Genomic DNA, 26,920 nt, shown 5'->3' on the forward strand with positions numbered 1-26,920 from the left:
TCGGTAAGCACCACTCCAGACCCTTTAGGCTGTTTGTTCACTGCTCACTTCTGGGGCTGCCACGCAAATCTACACCGGTGATGTACGATAGATTACGATCAAGTGGTAAATCAACTCGACTCCGGAACAAATCATACTTTTTACTACCATTTTTCAGGGAGAGCGAGCGAGAAACGATTCCTCAACCACCCACTCCAGACTTCACGGCCGCGGACTCGGTACGGCCGCTCACGCAAATTGCCCCCCCCCCTCCTACCAGCGGCCTGCATGCGACCATTATATGCACCACGCAGTTATGATGTGTTCATCCATTCTAATGAATACCATTAGTGGATCCTCTTTCATGCTAAATTGGCCGGTTTCAAATTGAAATGCCAATTACTATTTCATCGGGTAATAATTACAGTTAAATTGGCACCGCGCGAAAAAGTGTCGTAATGGATAGTTGGTACGTGTGGAGTTGTGCAATTTGCGCCGATCGCCGCTCCTCCGGCCCGCGCCTATTTTCGGTAAATTGTCCGAGTGGGACGTAATGTATGTGGGAAACCGCGCTGTAATACGACTACAACTATGGTGCGCTGCGGCAAGCGCGTTTCGGAAACGCAGTCATCGATGATGTCAAATCACGCGAGGATGCCTCCTGGGGTCGATGGGATATTTGAGTGCACGTTTCATCTTCGCTACCATTTCTGCCATAAGTACTCTAACATTATCAATATTGCTAATGATAAATAAAGTAAAAATTCCTCGATCCAGAGTTTCGAATTAAGTCTCACAAATTGGGCAGAGGACTTGATGCCTGTCTACGCATGGACTATACCCAACAAACAAACAAAAACGATCCCTATCAAAAATGTAAATAAAATTAATCAGTAGAAGATAAAATATGTACAGACTTATACTAAATTGAATGCCCCCAAAACGATTAATGTCAGTATAATTAAGCGAATGATTAGAAAGTTTTTGGTCCGAGACGCCTTAGTTAGTTCATCTATCGTAGTCCTTCGGGGCTTCTGTTTTTCAGTGCTTCGAAAGATCTTTTGTGTTTACATGATCTCGATATAATTATCAATAAACCTCTGAATCAATACGCTTCAAGGCCTTTCCTCCTATCGATCTATAGTTTACTAAATCCATCAAGTAAAATGGATATTTTGGTTTTCAAATATATTTTCTATTCTCTTTGAGAAAGAGTTAAGTGTTGTTCTACACCAATTTTTAATCGTATAATATCTTATGCATTGTATTCCACTATCTCTGAACTTGGCCTTCGGTTCTATAGAATCTTTGGATCAGGCCATATGGAGATATATCTCCCACCGAAGATAGTACCAAAGATGTAATTCTTTGCTTACAATGTCATGAATCGTCTTTGGTTTAAATCTAGGAGTATTTGTTTTAAACTCCTAAATCCAAATGCAGCCTTGCCCTCGGAAATTAGTCTTTTAAGTCTATTTCATCTTAATTTGTAGTCTTGGTCCATCCTACTGTCTCTAGATCTTAGCTTCCTTCAGGTTTTATTGTATCCAACCGACTAAATAAGTCGTTATTCTGTGCGTACTCTAAAACCAGTGATATTCCGTTGAAATACACGAGTCAACGAAATTAGTCATCATTTATACATTCCCATATCAAGAAAAGTTATAATAGTTTTCTACCTGTAATACCCTACAACAGCAGCAGTATACATGTTAAGGCTACTCCATATGCTTATATTAATTATACTACAGACAACGATAGTGTTCTATTACACCGACAGTAACGTAATCCTGGCTTATCTCCAGTAGAAGCTGTATGCCATAAATTAGGTTGGAGAAACACGTCATGAAGTGCAGTTCGGAGAGGTGTTCTTTTAATGTGTTAGCGCTGTGCCTTGTTAATAATATCGGTTAATATATCATATTCTTTACAGTTGCTGTCAAAGGAAACATTATGTAAGAACTTTTATTATTATGAATTTTTACCAAACACACTTTTTAAAATATTATTTGGTTTGGTTGGTAAGAGCTTACAAGCTTAGAATCATAGAAAAAGTAGTTGTGACTCAGAAAAGCAAATACTATACCTAGCAGCTAACAGAGCAGGAGGTAAATAAACTTCAAATACACGAAAGAAATATAAAAAAAAACTAAAAAAAAAAAACATCATTGAAACTCAGCTTATCATTGTTTTTATAGTATCACCCATTGATTATATTAAATAGCGTACATTTTCCCACTTGTCCTGCACACAAAATTATAGATTAACGTTCGGGTGCTAAAACTGTATAAGTTTGTCTATGTATGTTCTGGAATCTGGTATCTATTACTCGTACAATGGTCTGAATCGATAATTAACACCGTTTCTTGGTATATTTAGACTAGGTCAATTGAGGTAAATTTCGGAAATTATTTTTTATTTTAAATATTTATAAAAATGCCCTATAGAAGAGTAAACTCAGTGGTAAAACGTAGCAGTACTAGGAAGCGAAAAGTCCGGAGAAACTAGATCCATTAGAACGACGTATTATCTTCGGAAGTGGAGAACAGGTTTGAAGATAACCCGAGTGCAACAAGACTCGCTTTAATTTCGTAGTATAAAGCATGAAGCCGAGCTACAGCTTACGGCGTGTTTCCATAAAGTAGCGTGTATCTTCTACTTAGGGCGGCTCTCGGCATACTAACTAAGGTTGTAACTGACACCTCGGCCCCATACAAGTGCCATTCTTCATTCGGCCTGCGATTGTTTACGAGATGTACGTACAATGCACTCATTTACCTGCCAATAAGCTGAAACTCGCAAATGCTGGGTCGTGATTCATTTATTATTTCCTCGGCGAGATGAAGATAGGAGAGAAATCGCGTCTTTCGTGCTCTTGAAATCCAGGTGTTGGTTTTTATGTGGAGGGGTGGCATTCCACTCTCTGGTTGTCCATTCCTTGTATAGTGGGTAGCGCTGCGAAAGACCAGGAGGAATGAGTCCTATCGTTTGGTATAAGTTAGAGTGTGTCCGGCTATTCCATATAAATTACTTTGTTTACTCGATTTTAATTAAATCCAGTATGTATGTACTGGATTTATTCCCAAGCGCGGAAGATACCTAGTGAACGAGATGCGCTCCTTAATCTCAGAAAAGCATTTTTCGTCCATATATACGAACTACGTGTGGCTTTATAAAGACATTATTCCTGAACTCCGGATTAAATTCCTCCATCGCGAGGCGATAAACAGTGCCTATTATCGATAGCATCACTGCAGGAAGGCTGCAGAAGTGTTCTGTAATGATCGTATGGTTCTCAGAACCCGAGAAATCCAACACGAAGGAACCAGTTGATGAAGAGTGTTCGTTACCGATATCCCACGATGTCAGCGATTAAGGCTTTTTACCTCTTCTTAGCCCGGCTTCGCTCTGCTCCGGATAAGGGCAATTCCTCTCTCTCTCACTCCGTTCCGTTCGTCCGAGTCCGCGAGACTTTTTGTTGGCGGAGTCACCAGGTAGGTGGTATATAAATAATACATCCTCTGACCACGCCGCCCGTAAAACATCACCCTATCAGAGACCGTATAATTGACAACAATGCTGATTTATAGCTTATAATATTTGTTCAAAGATGCGATCACTGTTCCCATTGGGTGATGGGCCGCCGGGCGTGGGTGAGCCTCCGTGTGCCGCCGTGGCCGCGGCCAGATGTCTTCTTCTTCTTTTCCGAGTCTGATTGAGTCCAACTCCGCCGATGTTCTAATTATCTCCCGACCAACTGTTAATTATCCGGTGGGATTTATCGCCCTGTTGCCACATCGCCGCCCACGCCACGACGCGGCAACGTCGCACATTCCCTCGCAGAGGAGACTGTTCCGGTCGTCAAGATTTAGCGTTCCTTTTGTAAATTAATCACTACCTTAAAGGTGTTATGCAAAATTAAAAAATAATCTCCGTGCCACCTAAAGTTAAAACTGTCACATTACATTATGAAACATATCACAATAATCTGCATCTTTGTTCCAATTTGTACTACCACGCACACTGTAACTGACATATAAATGGGGTGCGGAGGCAAATGTACGAAAACCAAATTCGCTGTGTGATTCACACATCAGGCTTTAAAGAATGATTATATCAGTAGTTGACAGTACAGTGATACTTTCTTCGTAATAGGCATGTATTACCATGATGTAATATTTCTCTGTTAATCATTTCGCTTACCATGCCTTCCTCTTTTGTAAAAGAGTATTTTCGATGTAACTAATCTATTAAACACATTTTATTTGTAACTTCTTCTAGAATATATTTTTGTAGTATTCGTATACTGTTCCATTGGAAATTAAAAGTTTTTCAAACATCCTTCCGATTCCAAATAGTGGGTCCAGATTTATATTGTAAGTTATTATCTTTTCGCTAGTACGGATTAATTTTGATAATCACAAGATATCAAGTTGGTCTGGGTTTGGTGGACGATCACCGAGTGTCCGCGGTTCGAGCTGGTCAAGGTTGTCACGGGAAGAACCTGTCACCAGGATCGTCTTAGACCGTCGCCATTTTACCGGTAATTAAAGTAATTAAGTGTCCGCGGTGTTGATCAGTGTCGGCCGATGCTTTGAGTCTTGGAAAATCCCGCTAATTATCGATTGACAATCGATCGGACAATCGATCTTCCTTGAGAGACGACCTCCTCCGCACATAAAACTATCGGTCAACTCATCGACACGTTGGAATCCGACCAGTCAAGGCTGAATCACCGACGTCAGTGTTTGGTGGAGTAGCGTTTGCCGTATCACTCACGGAGCTCAAACAACATATCTGTTTAACCTTATTTACGAAAAATACCAATAACATACAAAATTAAATATCCATTTTATATCGAAACAATTACTCGTTGTGTACAAGGAATTCAATTCTAATTCAATGTTCAAACCATCTTGTTTTGAGTAATTTATGATCTGGAAAACAGTGATTATTTAAATACTAACTTAGCCTGTAAATCATCTTCGTAAAGTATGGTATCAACTATGTAAGATTCATTTTCAAGCTTTATTAGTTTAGGAGTGTTTTATTTTAGACGAAAGCCTTTAAGATGTTATAAAGAAATAACGTGTGTTAGGCTTTCTGAAGTATGTACACTAAGAATAAGAGGAAAGATAATAAAAAATATATAATAAAGATAAAGATAAATATAAAGAAATGATTTAATTTTCACTTATGACTTTTAATTTACATTTTGGAAATCCTGTCTTTAAATTAAAGGCCGTCGGACTGAACTTTGCATTGGTAATAACGTACATAAGCACCCTTGGTCAGCAGTACCGTTGGTCCACCTTTAGATCCTCACTCAGACCTGTAACACACGAAGCGTATAGAATAAAGATAAGATATATACTGGTCTATTATTGATACAAATATTTTGAAAATAAGATATATTAAATATATAAGATTAATCGCCTTAGCACTCAAACAAGATATTTATTTCAGTAAATTTTTCACTTATCCTTGAAGTTTATACTTAACTCTTCACTTATTTAACCCACCTTAACGTGGTGCAATCGATTTTGAGTTTAGTACATATTTTTATACACATTTGACATAACACCCCTGAGTACAGAAAAAACCATGAGAACATGATTTGTAACACTCGACAAGAACTTTAAAAGAAGGAAATTTAAGCTATTTTGTAATAACGCAGAAATAAGAGCTTATAAATTATTGTAGTTTCATGTCGAGCGGTAAAAGAAATTCTGCTTTTTTATATTCAAGTTAGGTACTTTACTTTTTTAGATCCGTTAATGACTGTTCCAAATTTAGTTATTAAGGCTGCGTTCAAAAAACACAACAGATACCCGACTATCTTACTCTATACGGAGACGCAATTGTTACCAATTCGGCATCTCTATATTAAAAGCTTACTGGTTTTCGCAAGGAGCCACAGGCAGGAGATCGTCACCCCTGTCACACACAGATATTTTACAAGGAATGCTGTTAGCGTGGGCCTGCAGGCTCCCCGAGTTGTAAAATCGTATAATTACACCAATCCTTATTACATTGCAAATTACCTACTCAGAAATATTCCGCAACACATAAGGGACCTGCAGGTTCCGCTGTCCGCATACAAAAATCTCGTCTCTGTCTGGCTGTTGGAGGTCGGCGCTGAACACGCTGAGTCGCTGCTCTCATCTATATACTAGAATAAAATATATGATCACGTTTATTTACAAGACTAACTTACTTTATTACACGCAACAAACTGTTTTCCACTATTGTTGCGATGGCCGTCTTGCGCCGTTTCGCCTCTCCGATGGATTTGAACACCTCTAATAACCCAAATTTAACCTTAGTATCTCAGTAATTAATTATGTTCAATTTAATTATTTACACTATAGCAAATAACATACCTTATTTTTATATGATCTTTTATATCAAATAATTATACTATTGGGTATTGTGGCATAATTAATGTTGTCTGTGGCCTAATTACACAGATTATTTCAGATTTCATACTTAATAATTGTTTTAAAAATAGATATAAAATAGTTTATTGTTATTAATGATAACTATTATGATACCGCTGTGCACAGCAACTAGAAACTGACTCGTCACCACGCACAAGCCTCTATGGCCCATGTGGGACTAATTTCATTCATATTATGTGTACTATGCTTGTTTGCAAATTTTGAAATAAATTTGATTTTTATTTGACTTTACAAGGCTGTGAATTTGTACATTTGTACAGAAATATTTTCTAAATCGAAAATCGCTTGCACCTCTTGCAATCTGCAAGCGCCGGTGTCTAATGAGTGCTCCAGGCTCCGGTGGGGACAAGATGGAGGTCGCGCAGGCATGTGCGATTAATTAGGGAGGGGCCACTAACGAATATGGCTTCGCCGAGCTTGATTTATTCGAAAAAGACGAAGACCAGTAGCACGAAGACGCGTCTAGCGAGGAGAGATGGCGAGGTGCAGGCTCGGGCCCGGCCAGCACTGCGGCTGCTGGAATGGCGTTAACAAAACCGACATCAGGGCAGTTAATGGCCTTTTGAGTGCGGCTTGTTCACACGTGGGAGGCGTCGAACAACTGTCAAGGCAGTAACTTTCAGTGCCCCTGCCGGCCTCATAACATCTTAAACGATGCAGTGATAGCACAATCTTTCTTCCGATCCTTTACTTACCAGAGTGCATACGTTAAAATTATGTTTATATTATTCCGAAGATTACTCTTGTATCACGTTATTCTTTAAGTTTACCCAAGTACTAGGTTAGCTCCATGTAATTTTAACCATTTTTAGAACTCGAAATTTCAATGCAGTCATTAAACGAGAACACTCCAAGTTATGAAGCTGCTTTCATTTCATGGGCTACCCTAAACAATCATAGACGAACAGTAGCTATGCAATAAGTAGCAACAAAATTTATAAATAGAACGACACTTTGAAAAAGCGTGCAAAATATTTAAAGCAGGTAAAACTAAAGAGAGGGTTACCTGTTATAACGTAACAGTAGTTTTGTTTGTAGACGTGATTATAAAATCAGTAATGCCCGTAACATTAACACTTTTGGTATAAAGGGACAGTTATTTCAGTGTTTTATGTAAAAATAAAAATAACCTTGCAAATCAGTTTTTAAATTACAATCATACTAAACGAAATTAATTTTAAAAGATTGATGTAATCTTACCATAGGGAATGACTAGTTTTATCGAGTTGTACAGATACACGATATTGTGAAATATTTACGGTTATGGTATTGTCATATACTACATCAGAACACTACGTTGAGTATATGAATGAAACACTTGTAGATTGCACTGAAGGATTTAAAAATATAATCTATGGATAGAATTTTAAAGTTTCATGCAACCGTGTTACCCATCCACCAGATTTTTTATCTCTATCGTACTCGCTGGGTATAATTTTGGTCTCTGAAAGCGGAAAAGCTAAAACATTTATTCTCTTATGGACCAAGAAAGTTTCGAGTTGATATTCCTTTAATAGTGTTTTTGTAACTAAAATAACTCCTTTTCCTGTTTTCATTTCTATGTTAGAAAGTCGTGCTTGCTTTTTTCGTGCAATAAAAACAGCTGTGACTAAAGGCTCCACAAAAACCATACTGGCTAAAGAAAAAACAGCGTCAACCCCGTGGAGAACAAAAGGTAATAAAGACGGTGCAGGCAGAAAAGCACAAAAACCGAGGTTGTATTGTGGAGAAGCTCTCTTACCCCTGCATTGTGTGTGTTTCACCCTTGCCAGCCGAATGGTCGACTCCCACATTGGTCTTGATTAAGCCGGACACTTGGCCTGCCTGGTTAATTACCCCTACATAAATCTCTACCCCCCTCCACCCACCCCTAGAATGTCTTACAAGTTGCCGAGCCACTGGCACGGATTGTTCAACTTATAGCGGTCTATCATGCGGGAAGCGGGCTTGTTTTGTGCGGTGGATTACTCCATGATTTAGTACTCTGTGCTGTGTGTCTTGTGCCAATGTATTCTGGCCGAGAACTTTATTTATGTTTCAAGACCCATTTCCAAGACCCTTCCAGAAGATGGAACTATACAATTATCTGTATCTGTTTCTTAGCTGTCTACGGTCTATTGATTGAGTTATCACATAAAAAACTCAAAGTATACAGGATCTTAAATAGGAGGTAGTTTAAGCTGAGTTTCAAATGTAAAATATTAAATTGCCTACTTAATTATTGTTTATATGCGTAGTTTATTATATATCTTAGCGTTTAGTGCTTAAACGTTCTTTAGTTAATCATTGAGTAGGAAAGAATGCTTGAATTTAAATATGTAGCATTTGTAAGTATATGGGCAGTTTTGAAATTAGAAGCACACGCTAAAACATATTTTTCCAAATCAAACTTGTTATTTTTGTAATTAAGTTTATTACTTTTTGGGATACATATTTTCAAGCACTAAACCCCCTGTATACAATTAACTAGATTTGTCTTTTTTCTTATCAGTGAAGAAACATAGATTAAATTTTAGTATTAAATTAATAAAAGAATAATTAGTTACAGAAAAGTAATAGACATAAATATGGAAAATGCAGAACAAGTGCTCCATTTAGGCTTAATAAAAAGGATAAGAAGTTTACAATAACAATAATATGATTATAATGTAAAAGAATTTGACCCAGTCAACAACAGAACCTTATGGGCCAATTTAATGAGTAATATATGCGACCAATTTCAAATACAAGGATTAAGAGATTTAACAGTTAAACATGTCACAAAGTACAATCTATGAAACGTGAAAAATGTATACCTTCAACAAAAACAAACAAAAAATACCTTCACCACTACCACGGGAGAGTTTTTTTTTTGTTTGTAAATGAGAATAAATATATTATTTTGTAAAATCCGATACAAGTGTTGCACTCACAGCTCGGTGATATCGATTGTACGAATGCTTTAGGAACCAATTAAACTTCGTAACACATCAAGATAAAATAACAAGGATCTACTAAACATATTAAACATTAAGGGCCACCTGAACGAAAACACAAATCTTCGTGGGGTACAGAATTTATCTGGAATTAATGAAGTGGAGATGTCTTAATTATACCGAGGAATGGGTAGCAGCCTCCCGGCTTCCAGCAGAGAGAGCATCGAACATCCCTCTGAAACTGGCTCATAAACATGATAATTGAGACATGAACGACCATAACCGATCGGTTCGGCTTTACTAAAAAAATGGAGCAGGAGTTCTGAGGTTCGGGTGGGAGGGAGGTATAAACTACATTAGGCTTAGGATGGTGGCCTCGGAGGGTGGCTCTCACCACAAGCTCCTGACTCATGGGTAGCGGCCGCCGCGCCCCGCCAATAGATATACGAGCCTCTTTAACTAGATTAACCTAAAGCTCGGGATTGGATTGAACTATTATTGGTTTACGTCTAAGTGGTTGAACGCACTAAAGCTACTTTTCCGTTGTTCACAGGGAAAGATCTGATTAATGAATTTCGTGTATTTCCTGCAACATCGACTGATATACTATTCAAACACTGTCATTTATTGATTCTTACAGATTTATCACAGCAATTGACATAAATTGTAGTAAAATTTTTATTTATAAATACAACTATTATAAAAAACATGTTAGCTGCCTAACACTCTCACTTTGATACTATTTTTCTTGAATTCTCGTCAATGCTCTGTCAAGTTTATTTTTATAAACAACTAGCATATTTGTTATCTGTAATTGGGTAAAGGCCATTACTATTTTTCTTTTCAAGCGTGTTTTAGTTTATTTATAGTTTTAATTTTAGTATTTTTAATTTTAATATTAGTTTAATTTAAAAGCCAGTTTTCCTCAACATACACAATACAGGTATGCTAGTCCTGGTAAAATGAAAAGTGTGTTATGGTATTTCAGGGATTGTTGACCGCAAACGTTTCTTAGGAAAAACAATCAGTTACATATAATTCAAATTTATGAAATTAGGAATAAATCAGAGCACATATAGAGTAGATGTATACGTATGTTATAAAACGTAATCTTAGGTATTTAACTTATACTGCAGACGTTTTTATTACCCCTGGATATATTCTTTAAATCTTTTTATAACAATTTATATTTTATAATTATATACAATGTAAATACTACACAAATTTGTAACTAGACCTGACTAAGTCTGACGATGCATTAACTGAAACATTGTTCTAATTTAAAGAATTATATTATATTCATTGATCTATTATATTTTAAAACTTACTACTAGAATTATCTATTCTGGATTATTAATTCTGCCATTTTTTACTTGTACGAGAATTTGCAAGTCCTTTCCCTTATATACATACCAGTTTTCAGTAGAGTTTTATCTACACGAATTCAACACATTTAGAATAACGTATTACTTTTAAAGTATAGTTTTATTAGGACCTATAAGCATAATTTGTGATAAGTATTCTAGCTACATTTTATAAACTCTAAGTTAATTTCCCAAAGGGACAAATGCGCTTACCCAAATTGGAATGGGGTATGGAGCTGGATTTAGGAATCAAACATTAATTGAAAAAAAAACTACTTCAGGGCTTAATTACGGTAAAACCCTCAAAGGTACAATAAAAGTCAGCGGAGAAGAATTTATTGTAGATGTAGACTGGAGGAGGGGAGGCGGGCTGATGTGGGATCGCTGCAAGAAGACCTAAGTAAGGAAAACTGGAAGGGAGAAATCATAAATACTCGGATGACTTAAGGAAGACAGTTTTTTACGCGAGTTTAATTTAGTAGATGGAATCTACGACCAAATGGCTTAGGTCTGCTATTGATTCCGTTAGCTGCACTTTCTTCGACCCACGTTGCTGTCAACGCTGATTACTTCATTGTATCGGCCGTGGTGGGCAGAACAGCTCGTACTGGTGTTATTACTTATGATTGAAATACAGCAATATTAGCAATTGTAAAATAGATGCAGTAACAATCGTGTACGGTACCTTGTACGGCTATGGGGATTGTAGTAGTTAGCCTGATTGTCTTTCAACGTCAGCTTCATTGTACTTTTCCATGTATTAAAAACAGCTCGTCATTATTCCGTGAAGATGAATATATTTGCTTGAATTTTTTTCACACAAACCATCTGGGATCGCATAAAATACAAATTGCACGAAGTACACATTTTTGTTTATTGACAAAATGTGAATAAATATTTCGTTAATGGTCATGATTTTGATTGCCAAATACAACAGATTACTTGATTAAATTAAGAAATGAACTTTGACGAAGATCAAATACAACGTTATAGAGTTCTGGATTACATTCCTTCCGATTGCATTAGTAACTTCCTTGTAAATACACGGATATTTGTGATAGTCACTACATTTTTTTAACCAATTTAAAACATTTGTTATACTCTACTACTGTAGACTATACTAAGTGATGACCTCCATCGCGAATTCCACCGATAGGATATCCGAGTCTTTCACCGATGGCGTGGCGGAGGAAGCGACCGACGGCCATATTGAATGGCCACGGCCTGAGGCCACTGGCCTATCTATAAAGTGGCACCCTCTTCACGGGCCTTGTAATTTGACGGGAGCTAGGAGCTCTATCTGCAGATAGCGAGGTGCTACCGAGACACTATCTGGACTGTGTAATTGTACTGTTACCGCAGTTTATGTTCAATCACACGCGCTCGCTCACAGAGCCGTATAAATACAGCCGAGTCTAAGTACACGCGCGCACCGCCGTATATATACGCTCGCCGCTCTGCTCCGCTCAGTTCCCCGTTATGCGTATTGTGCACTCGGCCAGATTGTTTACGGCACTATTATATTCTATAACACAATGTACACGGCTACCGACCTATCCGGCCTATAAGGAAGGAACACTTTAATGTCTACTTTCTGGCGTCTCGATGCGTCGATGGCTTTACTGGAATTTCATTTGTTTCCGATATGTTTGTGAGTAAATATCGTTCCTTGTGCTGTCTCTTTCTCGCAGTTGTATTTACACATAATAACACGTGCTGAATACACGTGTGGAAATCCTAAAACCCTTAATTTGTGTATACGTATTGTAGTTTCAAGGATGAGTGGTGTTTGGAATTATTTTTATTTCTAGAATAATAGTGAAACGTAATGTGCTTTACTGTGTAGTGATGCACTGGTTAAAGTACAAATGTCTATGCATGAGTTAGGTATGTTTCTATAGCCTCCAAAGGACTGTAAAAGGTTAATATACTTCAATGAATCATTCTTAAATGGCGGACTATAATAACCGGTAATTGCCCAAGGTATACATCAACATTCATTTAGAATCACTGTTTTAACTTCACGACTTTAATTATTTTATGGCTAGTATTAGTTACAAATGGATAATAGTTCTTTGATTACATGCCAAGGAACCAAATTCAGTATTTTAACTTCATATATTTCTTTTGATTTGTTGGTGTACATAATCGCTAAAATCTATAGAGGAGATATCATTTATCGAATGATGTACGCCATCCAGTAAACTTTCCACGGAATATTGTTCTTAATTAATTCACTCCAAACCATTCACCATACTTTAAATTACGTTTGTATAACATTAAGCATTAACATATTTTTTTAGGTTAGCAATCATCAACTTTAATAGTGGAAGATAAAGATTTAAACTTGTGTAGTAAATAACTATATTTACCTATAGTTTACTTTATTTTACTTACCTTTAAATTAAGGTAATCAAATTGTAACTTAATTATCAATAAAAATAAAATATAAGTTTTATCCATTACAATAATTCCGGCTAATAAATAAATTTTTGATGGATTTCGTTTCTTTATTGTTATAAATCACAATTTAGGAGACATTGTTTGATCATTCTGAGCGTTTCCATACTTCTCCTTTCGGAAAAAAGAGACAACAAATATCAAAGAACAAATGGCACAATGTAAGTATAGAGTGATTTATATAATGCCGTACTTTGTGTAATGATTGGTTTAGTAAGTACGTCGACCAATAAATTATTTAAGATTTATGATATCTTCTTCTCGCAGTAAATCGTTGCTAGAAATCTATAACTGGTTTTAAGTTAAATACCCCAGAAAGATACAAAACAAATCCAATTCCCACACAAAACCGCACGATAACTCAAGTCGGAAAAGAAATTACGTTAATGAACAAAGGTAAGAAAAGAGTCAATAAAATAGAGAGGACTGAGCAAAATACGCTGCCAACAAAAAGCTAAAGTGAAAGATAAAAGGAATTGGAAAAGCGATAACATCGGTTAGTAAGTTCCTGGGTTTCCTCCTCGCTGCACTCATCCTCCCCCCTTCCTTCTCTATGTCCTGAAGGATAATTGCATCAGATGGTAATATTCTAAATGAAAAATATTTTATACACTAATTAAATTGTCCACTGTAAATGTGTTTTGTTTTAGTTCCTGTTTGGAATATGAATTTACGATGTTTTCATTTCCTTTATTCGCAGTTTCTGGCGTCTGTTTTTAAATCAAGTTACCCAACTCTTCCGCTACTTTTTATTCGGATAATTTTGCCTTTTCGGAAAGTTATTTCAAATTTATTTGTGATGTTGTATATGTTTATTTGTACCATGAAAATCTTTCACGCTGTCAAATGTATAACATTTTAGATTTCCAAAATAAATATACAAATGCACTGCGATATCTGAGATGTTTGCTTAACTTTTTTATGCTTTAGGATCAGTTAATGATTAATTATCCTTAGCATTTATTCATTAATAAAGTTCACTACTTTATCAACTTCTGATCAAGTCGTATCGTCTGCAATAAAACAATACAAACTAATCAATTCTTTAGTTAAAAATAACGAAATAATCCAATTAAAAATGTATTGCGTTTTTACTGAGTACAGTTTACTTTATAAGTAGTGTAATTAATTTAACACTCTTTTTTCAATAACTGAAATAATTAAATTTTAGGGTAGTTATTTTGTTGTAATTTATTTTATGTTTGCAGGAATCAAAACATACTTGCTTATCTGAAATATAGGGTGTTTGAAAAATGTGAACCTACGTGGGTTACATTGGTTTAAACAATAATCAAACAACAAACTTCCTGGTACTGTTTATCATTGAATCATTTGCCCGTTTTTCCGTTGTGTTTTATTTTCACAATTAATATAAACGGTATATATTACAACGCTATACTCTAAAATACTCGTATATATTTTTATTATAAAATATACAAAATGTTTAACACTCTCACCTTAAAATACCTACCGCATACAGTATTTACTGGTATTAAAATAAAGTGATTTTTTTACTTGTGATGACAAATTTCATGAAAGCTTATGTGAGAACAACTATCTAAATGTAAAAAAGTATTTACTGTTTGGTTTCAGGTAAATAATTAAAATATATTGTATAAAAAGAGATATGGAAAGGATAAAAAGATTTCGAAATATTTAAAAATTATTTCATCCAAACATAATATAAATAGGGACCTTAAATATCTAAACTACATTTTTTTCTAAATTTTGGCTACACCATTATATTATGATTTTATGATATTTGTGTGCACACCAGTATTCAAATTAATTATACTGATTCTGGCTACGTACATTTAATGTTTCTATAGCGAGAATACTGAGAGAATTGGCTGAATTTAAAAGCCAATTTTGGTTTCCCAAGGCTATTCCGCTGGGTCGGGAAGGGAAGACAATCAACTACGTAATTCCCTGAGAAGTTTTTGTAGGGAGTCAAGAGGAATTGCGAAGAAGCTGTCGAGGGCTATGGTGGGGGGTTTAGGGGGGCAAGGAGGGGTTGTGACTGCAATAACTAAGAGGGTTGACTTAAGAGTGAGCTTGCTGCGCTCTAAACCAATTAAACTGGCCGAATAAATTGTCAACTGACTTAGTGGGGTGGGTGCCTGAATTATTTAAAGTGGTCTTGTAACAGGCAGCGATGCAATTAGATTTTCTTTCGTTTCTTGCTTATCCTTTTATCCCTTCTTGAAAAATTCAAAAGATTGCCCTCCTCGAATCTCATCGCAAACCATCTAGCCTAAAATGAAAAAATGGGTTATTGTGGAAATCAACTATTACATTTAAACTAGCCGTTTAGAGATATTAATGTCAAACAGAATTGGATAAGTCGTATTGGATTAAGTAACGTATTAAGCTTAAAAATAGAAAACTACTTGATGCATGTAAAAAAGCCAGTATTAACATCTTTATTTTTGGAAAGAATTTTGAAAAGACAACAATTCAAAAATATGTGAGTATTTTCAAATAATAACTTGTTTACAACAAATGTGTGTAGGCTATTTGAATCCTATTTTTCGTTTTAAAGTATTGGTCCCCAGGTTAAGTGTTAGAGAGGCCTTCTTAGATATAACGTCGCATGATAAAGTAAGAAATCCTGTATTTAAATTGTTACTCTTTAGTAATAAAGGTCATCAGGCAAAACTACTTCATATAATTGTGAAGAACAACCTATCATAACTTAGCTGTTTTCAACAATTAAGAACTTTTTAAAGAAATCAGTTAATTAAATAGTCGTGGAATAAAATAATGTTATGATTTTCTTTAGTAAGAAAATAAAGGAGAGAACACATATGTTGTACAAACCAATGTAGTTGTTGTTATCATTGTTGTTTATGTTAGATTTGTTTTATATGTATATCAATCTATTATTGTTGCGGTTCTCTTTGTTATCTTGCTTTCGTTATAGTTATATATCTTTGTTAATTCAAATTGATTTATTAAGTTTATAGGGTCAGCTATTAAAGTCAGCTGTTACATGATTATTGTAATTTCACTCATGTATACTTAATACAACTTGTGTTGTATTAATAATTATTTGTCACTACCGATTAGCCATCTTAACTTACTGTAAAATTGCAAAATAGTATTACCGTTGGAATTTAAATAAAGAAATAAACTTCTTGTAGTCCTATTTTCTCACTTGTGACTAATACAATTAAAGTTGCTTCAAAAAAGTCTCGAAATCGTGCCTAAATTGTTACATTAGACAAAGCAATAAAGCAATAAAGCGGTGTGCGGTAGCAATACAGTAAAAGTGGCCAGCCCCTATCGGGGAGTCCACCTACTGCGACTGTTACTCATTTCTTTGCTGCCTAAGCGCTATCGGGCGTACCGTTAATAAAGTAGAACGGGCCTTCCTCCACCCCCTCGCGGCCTGCACACCCTTAAATAACGCAAGACAAATAAATATCACAGGAGCCTCTGGCAACGCCGCCCGGGGCCATATACAAGTCGCAACGCGGCGCGGCGTGCGGGGCGATCCCATCTATGCAGATGCGGGAAACAATGTAGATGTAGACCCGACAGTTCGATCTACTTCGGGATGTTTCACTTTGGGGGAACTGAAGTCTGGGGAAGATGGATTGGCATTGCTTAAGGGAGGATACCTCTAAATTTGTATAGATACATTTAATACTTTTATACTTTAAGATTTAAACCAGTTACGATTTTCACAGTATAAATTAAAGTAAATGAAAAATTTTCTTGCTATAAATGTTGCATCTCATCTCCTAATCGTCATTATTAATAGAGGTATTTCGTAGAGCAGTATTTACACATAGTATATTCGTTATAAGTACACATGATACAGAGTAATCATCAACTCGTATCATTGTTTGAACATTGTAAGTCTTATAACAGATAATGTTTACTACAATTTCTAAATAAAAAAAAATTACTAAATGTGTTTTTATTGAAAAATACATTATAAATATTGTATAATAACATACACGTTTTAATACAATGTGTAGAGATAGAATTGTATCTTTTTCATTATGTCTATTTATTTAGTTATCACAAGAAGATGTGCAAAAAATAAAGTCTATTACAGATTCATGGATCTCAATTGTTAGTTGAAAAAATGTATATGGGGAACGAAAAAAATACTTTCATATTAAGAGACGATTATAGATACGTATATAAGGGTAAAAGCTACTATGGAGAAAATTTGTACATACAAGGTAGTAAAACACATTGGGCAAATTTTAAATAAACGTAAGCTATATGGAAAGTAAAACACGACCAAAACAGTGAATGGCTCGTAGCAACTATCCAAAGTAGTAAAGTGACAGTAAGTTGAACGTATGAATTTGGCTTTCAATAGAAAATGGTTTACATCCTGAAAATGGATGTAAAAGTGATTTTGGACCGTAAAATAGGAGAAAATATTGGCACATATTATATATTTGATCAATATAGTTATAAACAAAGTAACTATGCTATTCGCGTGTCCTATTAACAAAATAATGAAGCGGGTTCTATATACGTCAATTAGTTTGATCCGTTTTACCATATTTTGAAAAAGAAAAAAAAAAACTGTACATTTATGTGAAATTCGGACATTAATTCTTTCAAACACCTTTCTTACTAGTGTTGAGGATATGGTACAATATCTATCAATAAATTTCAGTGTTAAAGAAGAACGCGTTTGAAACTATAGTGCATCGCCACTAAGAATGGGATTCGGTATGGTACATTTAAAACTGTAAACAAAATCAGATGTAGACTTGTGTCAATCATCCACACTCGAGCAAACGAACATACGTCTGTGCACTCTGCAGTGATCTCTCTGTAATTGTCGCCGCCCTTCCTTCGAATCGAGCAATCGAACGTTCAACCGTTTGAAATTCTCCCATTAAAGCGGTTTACATTTTTCTGGGTTGTGGAATTGCCTAAAAATGTATATACCGCAATATGCATGATGTAATACGTCTGGTAACGATTTACAAAATGATCAACAGCGAAAGGACGAGATGTTCGCTTTTTGTCGAGTACCGGAATCGAACAGTTCTCTTTCCGAGTATTCTGGGCGGACCCGGTTGATTAACTTATTTCCAAGGCGCATGATACATGTGGAAGGACATGGCGTGCCTGTAGCGAACGGCTTACATACCTTTGTCCGGCCGCCATTCCGAGCCCAGATATACGTTCCGATAGGGACATCTCTTGTTCCTAGTCTGCGTCTGAGTCCGTCCGATCGTACGTCATCGCTGATCGTTCTATTAGATGTTCGACAGGCACCAGAGCCGCTCGTCCACCTCGGCCGGACCACGGCCACAACCAGTTATGCTAAGGTCTTGCGCAAGTCTCCGTCCGTCCTCTGAAAATGATTTAGCTCTTATCGGGCGGGGCTTAGAATATTCTCCGACGTCTTATTCTCGCCAGACGGAGGACGTGGGGGACCATTTTGGATACTAATGGAGTTTGACTTTGCATCGTAGCAATAGAATTTAATTCTTGAAATATGGCTGGAGTCCGTAAAGATTTTATTATAAATTGTACATATGTGTAACTTATAATTAATTTGCGTAAAATTTGTGAGTGAAGAATTCTTGAAGTTACGTTGCGTATTAGTTTTACAGTAATGGAGGAATTTAACTTGTAAAGTAAATATTTGTATTTTGCTAGGTAAAGTTTCAGTCCAATAATATGTGAATGTTAGAAAATTAGTATACCTCAACATATAAATATAAATTTGTTTTGTTCTGTTCTTGTAACATGACACTTGTAAGTCTTCAGTGATATGCATACTGTAACATTATGGTCTCGATTTGTAATGCAAATCACATTACATGCCTAATATAAAACTCACGTATAACAATACTATAGAATGTAACTTAAAGCTTAACATAATGGTAAAAACCTTTTAGGAAATCTCTTATAAATGTTGTGCTTATGGGTATAGAAATATATTTCAACAATTTATTATGATATAAATTATGTACACAAATAGAAAAATCTTCAAGCCCATCACGGTGTTTTTCTTCTGGACTATTATCACTTTCCAGATTAAAAAACAGTAAATGTGAATTTGGCTTTAGTATATGATTAAAAAAGCAAGAACATTGTCTGTTTGAAATACTTAATATATCGTTCATAATAACTTTTTGTGTAATATCGAATGCCACATGCTTTCGTACTCATATCGTTCAATACAAAGCATGAAAATGTCAATAATGTATATTGGTTTATTTTATGCTTAATTTAAATTATGAAATTTATTATGCACCCTGTATATATCAGATGTACCATAAAAGGTATTTATCAACATTACATATTTGGAAATACCCCTTAAGCCTTGTTGACCATATTTGCGAAAGCAGAAGTAGACTTACTGCACTCAGGCACATCGAGTGGACTGCTGAACAACGCGTTTACAATAACGGGCTGTGGCAGGTTAAAGATGCGCCGTGATATAGTCCAGTGGTGGATGAAGATATCTCGGAGCATATTTCAGTCGCGGGGCACGGCTGCTGCCGCGCCGGTCGCTTCTGGCTCGGACTGTACCGAAGAATCCCAAACAGGTTTAAGACCTTGGATGTTGAACCAGTAAAACATCTTCCAAGCCTCCGAGCAGTCAACCAATCACGAGCTCTTCCCCACCAAATATCTTCATACTCGGGGTTATCTTGTTGCCATCCGGTCGACGGTCTCTGCTCTCAGCCACTCCGGACCCGACCGGGACCGGCCGACTCATTGCCCGCTACACTCGATAAATATCAATTGTTTTCCAATAAAATACCCATCACGGATATTTTCTCTCCTGCTGCTCCGTTCCTCTTCCGTGGCGGATATTTCTCTTCCTCAATACCGAGTTTACCTGTCTACTTTTCTCTGCTCAGTTTATTTGTGATCTGGCATTGGTTCTTTTTCTTCCCTTTGAGTCTAAGGCGGGATAAACAGAATCCTTTACTGCACTGCATTATCTTCTTACTTGAAGCGTAGATCTTTTTCAATCGATATAAACGGCTAGGTTTGAGGCAAGAGTACACGAGCTAAGAGCATACAGTATGTGCTATAACAACACGATGACTTCCTGTATCAAATTTGTCTCTGATAGAAGTGCGTATTAGGATTGTTCGCAAACCTGCCGGGTAATATTACACAACAAACGAGCCGCTGGCAACCGTGGTTAATAATATGTTAGTGGTTTTGCCCAGAGCTATGTGATATTTACTCTTAATTACTCAACAAAACCAACTGTGTAATTTTTATCCAAACATAAGGAAAATCGGCGAAGTTATTGAATGTGATTACATCACTAAAAGACGGGAGGTACAATAAACATTTTGTAATAGTCATATTACGAGTTCGACTACAAAGCCCCATTTTAAATTTCATTCCATAATAAAATTGGTCAGTTTATATCTTTAATATAAGTGAACTGACGACCGATGTCATGTTCGTCGAAATAAACCATGCAAAAGTAAAATTAAAACAAAATAAGAAAATATAACAAACTAAATGTATTATTGTTTATTATCCGTATGACGTTACTAAGTCTTTTTATGTTTAGTTTTTCTTTTTTTTTCAAAACATTTTTTACTGTTAATGTGTACGAAATCGGAAGTCTTTTATAACTCTCACCAAAAGATGGAATGTTAAGTGGCTACATAGCTTTAATATCCTAATTGTAATGTTTTATCATCATTTGTCTTCTTGGAAAGAGAACTGCGTGTTCTTGTGATGATTTGCAGGTACTAAGATAAGAGCCTTTCCCACCAGTTGGTTGTAGAGATGCTGTCTCCGCGCGACCGGCCATCAGCAATGAAGGCCACCGATGAAGTGATAGCCGCACCGCATGCAGCTTGTCCGTGTCGCTGTCGCCTCGTCGCCGCCGCCTTTCCCCGACCCAGAAGCCACTGGCCAGAGTCACCATACCGAGTAATGCACTTCAATGTAGGCTCGTAAACCAAGACCATCTGATCCCGAGCGCCAACGGACGATGGCAGATATGTAAAGCAGCTCGGACCGTGCCACCGAATTTACAGCTCCACGGTACGGTGTCCCACAAAACCCCCACGGCTGCGGGTGGACTAGCGGTACTTTCCGTGACAATAGTTGGTAATACTGGAAGACGTTCATCAACTGTTGTGATATTCGAGTGGACATCTGTTTACTATGATATAAAGTTTTTTGCATGTTGAAGCTGCTGCAAAATATACACTAAAATGCTCGAATACGTGTTTGAAGCTTACACCAGATCAAGAAATTCTCGAGTGTAGGATTTACTCCTCAAATGTTACAAACCAAAAAGAGCGTACTAAACCGAAGAAATGATATACCCTTGGGTACTTCAAAATATTCCTCTTTGACAACTCAAAACAATTTGTACAATATTACTTAAGACTAATTCAAAGTGACCGCCAATTCCTCGACTTCCTTCACCTTCCGCGTTACCTTGCAGTTAACATCTTAATTAGATGTTCGATCATGCACAACCACCCTTTCCCACCTATACATCATCACCGTCAGCAACCATTGTTCCCACTTAGTATCTAGGCCACATACCCAAGGTCTCCGTGGATAACGAATTCACCGCCAAGCAAGGTCGTTCCGTCTATTCGTTTACGGTTCTAGCGGTACATCTATAGTTCGGTTCAAAACGTCTTAACCACCTTCTTGTGGAATTTATAATTTCTTTTTAGCCTTCGTGTCATTTACCCATCCGGGACAGAGTATGTTAATGGGGGAAGTGATTGGAGAAATAGTCGACGGCCGACGCCGTGCCGGATGGCGGAAATTGTCCACATCACGCTACGTGTGAGAATTATGTCGAGCTCATAAGTCCAGCGGTCGCCTTCCGCCAGCTCGGTAAAGTACAAAGTGCTAAGTGTTCCCAATATCCGCCGTGAGCCGGCAGCAGTTGCAGCAGCCGGGAAATGAATGTTGATTGGGACTCGATGGTGAAATCGCTTTCCTTTGCGGAAGATGCTCGTAACAACGGTTCCAAGATCGATCGTTAAGGCACTGGCAAGTTCTACCGCGGTGGTCCTCTATTTCACGATTACAGGTTACATGCATAGTGTGCATCTTGCGTGTCAGAGGAGCTGTGGTTTCTACATACCGGAGAGGAATCGTAGTTGCAGCTATCACATGATTCCCATATTGGTTCAGACTTTTACTGATTTAAGTAGACACTCAAGGGTCCCGTTTTACGCTCAATGTCTATCCAAAATGATATTGAAAACAAAAGTGATATATTTCATAAACATACTCCCTGTTAGGACAAAATTGAAAAATGTGGTCAAAGTCCGTGGTTAAAACTGGAGGACCAAGAACCGGCCACTCCATAACTCTTGGCGGGAGAGCAGAACCCGGAGCAACTCTAGCGCGTTATATATAGACGTTCGCCGGTAACTTAGGGCAGACAACTACGCCACTGACATCTTAATACAGAGTTTGCGCATGCATAGTCTAGAGACACATCGAATACAATGAGCATGAATATGTAAATAAATAATTGTTCTGACTGAGATGCGTGGGTCGCCGCCTTACCACCTCCCAACATTACGACCGAGAATATTAATTAGATATTCGTTTTTGCCGGTTGTTCTTCATGCTGTTGCTGGATGCAGAGCTCTGTAAATCATAACACGGTGCCGTTTATTTTTATATTAAACCATCTTGCTGTACCAAAATACAAAAAATCGCCCAATAGAATGTAATCCGGAATGTTTTCAACTATGTATAAATATATCCTTTTTAATTTTTTAATATACAACGACATGTAAAATGTTACACTATTCAGCGTTATAGCTCTTAGTTCTTAAACTGTTAATAGTATCACTAATTTTGTTTAAAAATAAAAAAAGTACGCAAAAACAAAGAGTTTTGAACCGTATGCATAATTTCTTTATAAAACAAGTGTTATATCCTTGACAATTTATTTACTGCCAAGAAAGCAATTGGAGCCTGTAACATCGAAGAATAAACAATCAATGGATGTTTAGGTTGTATTTACTTGACACAATGTAAATAAAGAGGTTTTGATGTAGACAGTTTACGATGCAAAAAGGAGACCAGATTCTTTTTCTTCCTCTGCCAAGAATGTCGGTTGTCTTGCAAAGGTCTTATCGCACAGTAGGTCACTTAGACGTGGACAGATACATCCACCTTCTAATGATGGAAGCAATTAAGCATGCTTTCCTGATTGATCTTGATTGTGGGAAGAGGGAATTTACCGAGCAATGCCCGACAGCAGCTAACGAGAAAACAAGAATGTAGGTGTTGTGGGATTTGTCCTTCTACCTCTCCCGGTATGACTGACCGTATCTAACAGTAGAAAGTGTAGGCTGGGACGTTCTGCGGTCGTAACCTACATGACACCTCCGTGTAAGGCCTGACATCTGTCACCAAGCTACGGAACTGGATTTTCGAATTCGCTCCTCAGGATCGAATATGCGAATGATTTTTTAAAACTCCGTTTCAGCGACGAATATTTAAATTTTAATCCTTGTTCTAACCCTACAGAGATCTGCATTCTATTGAATTTACTTTAAAATCATTCTAGTTGTGGCAGTATATTTTAGATTGATCTCCAGTGCTTCGTGTGACATATTTGTTTCCTTTCTAATGGAATCCGATGTTTATTCAATTGTATTCATGATGTTGTGCCTTTTTTTGGTATCGTTCAGCTTTAAAATATTATTTTGATCTTTTGTTGCAGGAGCGAACGGGCTCCGACGAAGAGGGCGCCAGACGTACACCAGGTACCAGACTCTGGAGTTGGAGAAGGAGTTCCACACGAACCACTACCTGACGAGGAGACGGAGGATCGAGATGGCACACGCCCTCTGCCTGACGGAGCGTCAGATCAAGATCTGGTTCCAGAACAGGAGGATGAAGCTGAAGAAAGAAATACAGGCAATAAAGGAGTTAAATGAGCAAGAGAAACAAGCACAAGCGCAAAAAGCCGCAGCGGCTGCTCTTGCTGCACAGGCAGCAGATCATTAACTTTCTAAATCGACATTTTTACGTTACTTAACATTTTTTATTGTGATTTTTTTTAGGGGGGTATATTTTTTGTTTTGTGGGACTGTGTGAGTGCGTGTGTGAAGTGAAGACCCTTTGGAGTCATTCCATCATTAGCTCTTTTGGATACTTCTGGAGCTATTAACTCATCACGATGGGATCTACTTCTCTAAGGTAGGTCTTTGCTTCGTTGTTTGTTGAAAGCTTGCGTGTGATTGTGTTGTGTTGAATGATGTATTGTTTTTGTCTTTGGGTTTTTAGTTGTTAAGTACCGATTCGGTTTAAAACAAATAAATTACAACTTTAGATTTGTTTATTTAGGTTCTTAAACATTTATGTAATATTTTTGTAAACGTAATTCTTACGCTGGTTTGTAATTTAGAATCTAGGATTTTTGTTAAAACTTTTCAGATAAAGTACTAAATTTCTAATTTTTTACTTCTGTTTATGTATAGTGTTAATTTTCTTTGTGAACTCGTATGTTTGTATTTATTTCAAAGTAAACTTTTTTTAATTACACAGAATTATCAAGAATGAAAGGTTTTTTCTTATTAACCCTGATTACACTAACATTTAAAATAAAACAAACACTGTCAGAATAAAAAGTATTTGGCATTCTGACAATGGTAAATATTTTTGTTAAGACCACCTCTAAATTCTACTAGAATTATTCGAGAAGATTGTTGAAAATATTGATTTTGTTCAACAGTTTATAGTTGTTAAATACATACACGACATTTTTGTTTGTTTATACAATCTATTAACTTTTAGACATTTATAATTTACCTACAATAATATTCATAATCTGTTTCAATAGTGCAGAAGGTGTGATTTTATAGTTCTATTTAGTAAATGAGATAAATCTTGACTTTGGAAAAAAGATTTTATCCTCGTGAGTAAATAAATATGATGAATATTCTTGCATAATCTCCATATCGTCAGCAATTATTAAGTATATATGTCAGCCATTAGATGCATTTCCACCTAAATAAGATTAATTAAAGTGATAACTAAAATGGTCAATTTTATAGATTAGATTTTACAGTAACAAAGCCAGAAGCTGAGACTTGCTGGAAGGGTTCATTATTTAGACATCATACTCTCGGAGCAGTGGTAAATCTTCTCCTAATAAGCCGTTTTAAATCAAAGATAGAGAAACTAGTTTCTTCGACTTCATTTTATAGTTTTCTACTTCTCATCCCGTTGAGTTCCGTAGCCTTCCATCCAGCATGTGGAGGTGCCTGGAAGTTAGTGTTTAAAACTAATTGAGAGTTTGATAATTTTATAAACTGCACAGAATTTAATTAGCAATTAAAGGGTCTCGTTTACAAAAATATGTTTAATGTTCCAAAATTAATAATCACTTCATCAATGCTTCTTTATAACAGACTTATACCAGTTGTAATTTAAATTGACTGAGATAGTCTAATCACTTTAAATAATCTAACGTGGAAAAATTTTCAATTTGCGTGACACCGTAAAGATTGTAATAAAATGTGTGCTTAATCTAATATAAACTGGAGATAAGCTTTTAGTTCCTTTTCATGGACAAGTTTAGACAAGATAAATTGAATAGAAAACCGCAGGTTCTGTATATTTGCAGGTTAGCTCCGAATTGAGTTTGTTGCAAGTACTGCTTTGAACATCGTGCATGTACCCTATTAGTGGCATGCTGTTTATTTTATTTCACGTAGAATATCTAAGTGTGTTATAAACAAATCTTTTTCCGTTAGTAGATCATTTAAGAATTAGTGTGGCACCATTATTTTCACTTAACAGTTAATGTTGTATATTTGATGTATATAAAGTATTCTCGTTTTTCTGAACCTTGCACCTTGAAGGCAGTAAATCTAGTCGAGTAAGTGATGTGTAAACCTCATGGGCAAACAGTTTGTTTTTGATGAAGATAATTTCTTGCGTGACGTTGACAACTGAGGTTATATAGTGGAAAAATCGCTACCAGAGTTAATAACAAGAGGGAGAAACGTGTGCGTGCGTGTGAGTGTTATTTATCAGCGTTAATTCTGCTGGCAGCATTATAAAGTGTGAGCTAAGTGGACACAGTAACGCGAGGCCGGTGTTATCACTTTGTACGCTTCCGTATCCTTTGATTTCACCGCCGCACCGATCTGACGTCTTGTTTTTGTTTGTTGGTCCGCCATGTCAGCATACGTCTGGGGGTTCCGAGCGCATTTTTGCGGTTTTGTGTGGGTAGAGTGATAAATTTACTGATCATTACAGTACGTGTGTGAGTTGCTTGATTGGTGAACAAGCTGTTGGGAACCTCACACTTACTCATCACGTTTTAAATGCTTTATTGTTTATAGTAGTGAAACATATTTGTTATATTTAAATTTTGTCGTGTGCATAAAAACTAGTATTTACAACGCGCTTCATAGTACAACCAAAACCTGAAAATCACCAAAAAGCCGGACTTAACGGTAGATAAGATCATATCACGGCCAAAGTGACAGTGGATTTATAGTGAGTTCCAAGTGGTACTCGTGATGTGGGGATTTTCGCTTCCTCCCTTGAAGACTAGGGTTCACACTGTCTTCTCACTATTTAAGGGAAGTTTAGAGGACGATATTTATGAAGATATCAAGAGAGCCACACCTCACCGCCATTGTTCGTCGGTGGCGGGACCTTTCTGTCATGAGGCTGTTCAGGTAGGTCTAATAATAGCTTTTAGCCGAACCGTTCGTTGCATTGGAGACGCACGATTGCTGGCAGTTTGATCTCTTCATCCGCC

General features: G+C 36.6%; 1 protein-coding gene across 2 annotated transcripts in view; it reads left to right on the top strand.

Annotated features, from left to right (window-relative positions):
- The window catches only part of LOC124369809 (homeotic protein ultrabithorax), a 306,869-nt gene that overhangs the window by 194,607 nt on the left and 85,342 nt on the right, over positions 1 to 26,920 (top strand). For both annotated transcript variants that reach the window (XM_046827921.1, XM_046827922.1), the window contains exon 2: positions 23,864 to 24,342. In XM_046827921.1, coding sequence (XP_046683877.1) covers positions 23,864 to 24,150 — 287 coding nt within the window. In that variant the 3' untranslated portion in view covers positions 24,151 to 24,342. The remainder of the gene's footprint in view (positions 1 to 23,863; positions 24,343 to 26,920) is intronic.

This window comes from Homalodisca vitripennis, chromosome X (assembly GCF_021130785.1).
Source record: "Homalodisca vitripennis isolate AUS2020 chromosome X, UT_GWSS_2.1, whole genome shotgun sequence".
NCBI classification, from domain to species: domain Eukaryota; kingdom Metazoa; phylum Arthropoda; class Insecta; order Hemiptera; family Cicadellidae; genus Homalodisca; species Homalodisca vitripennis.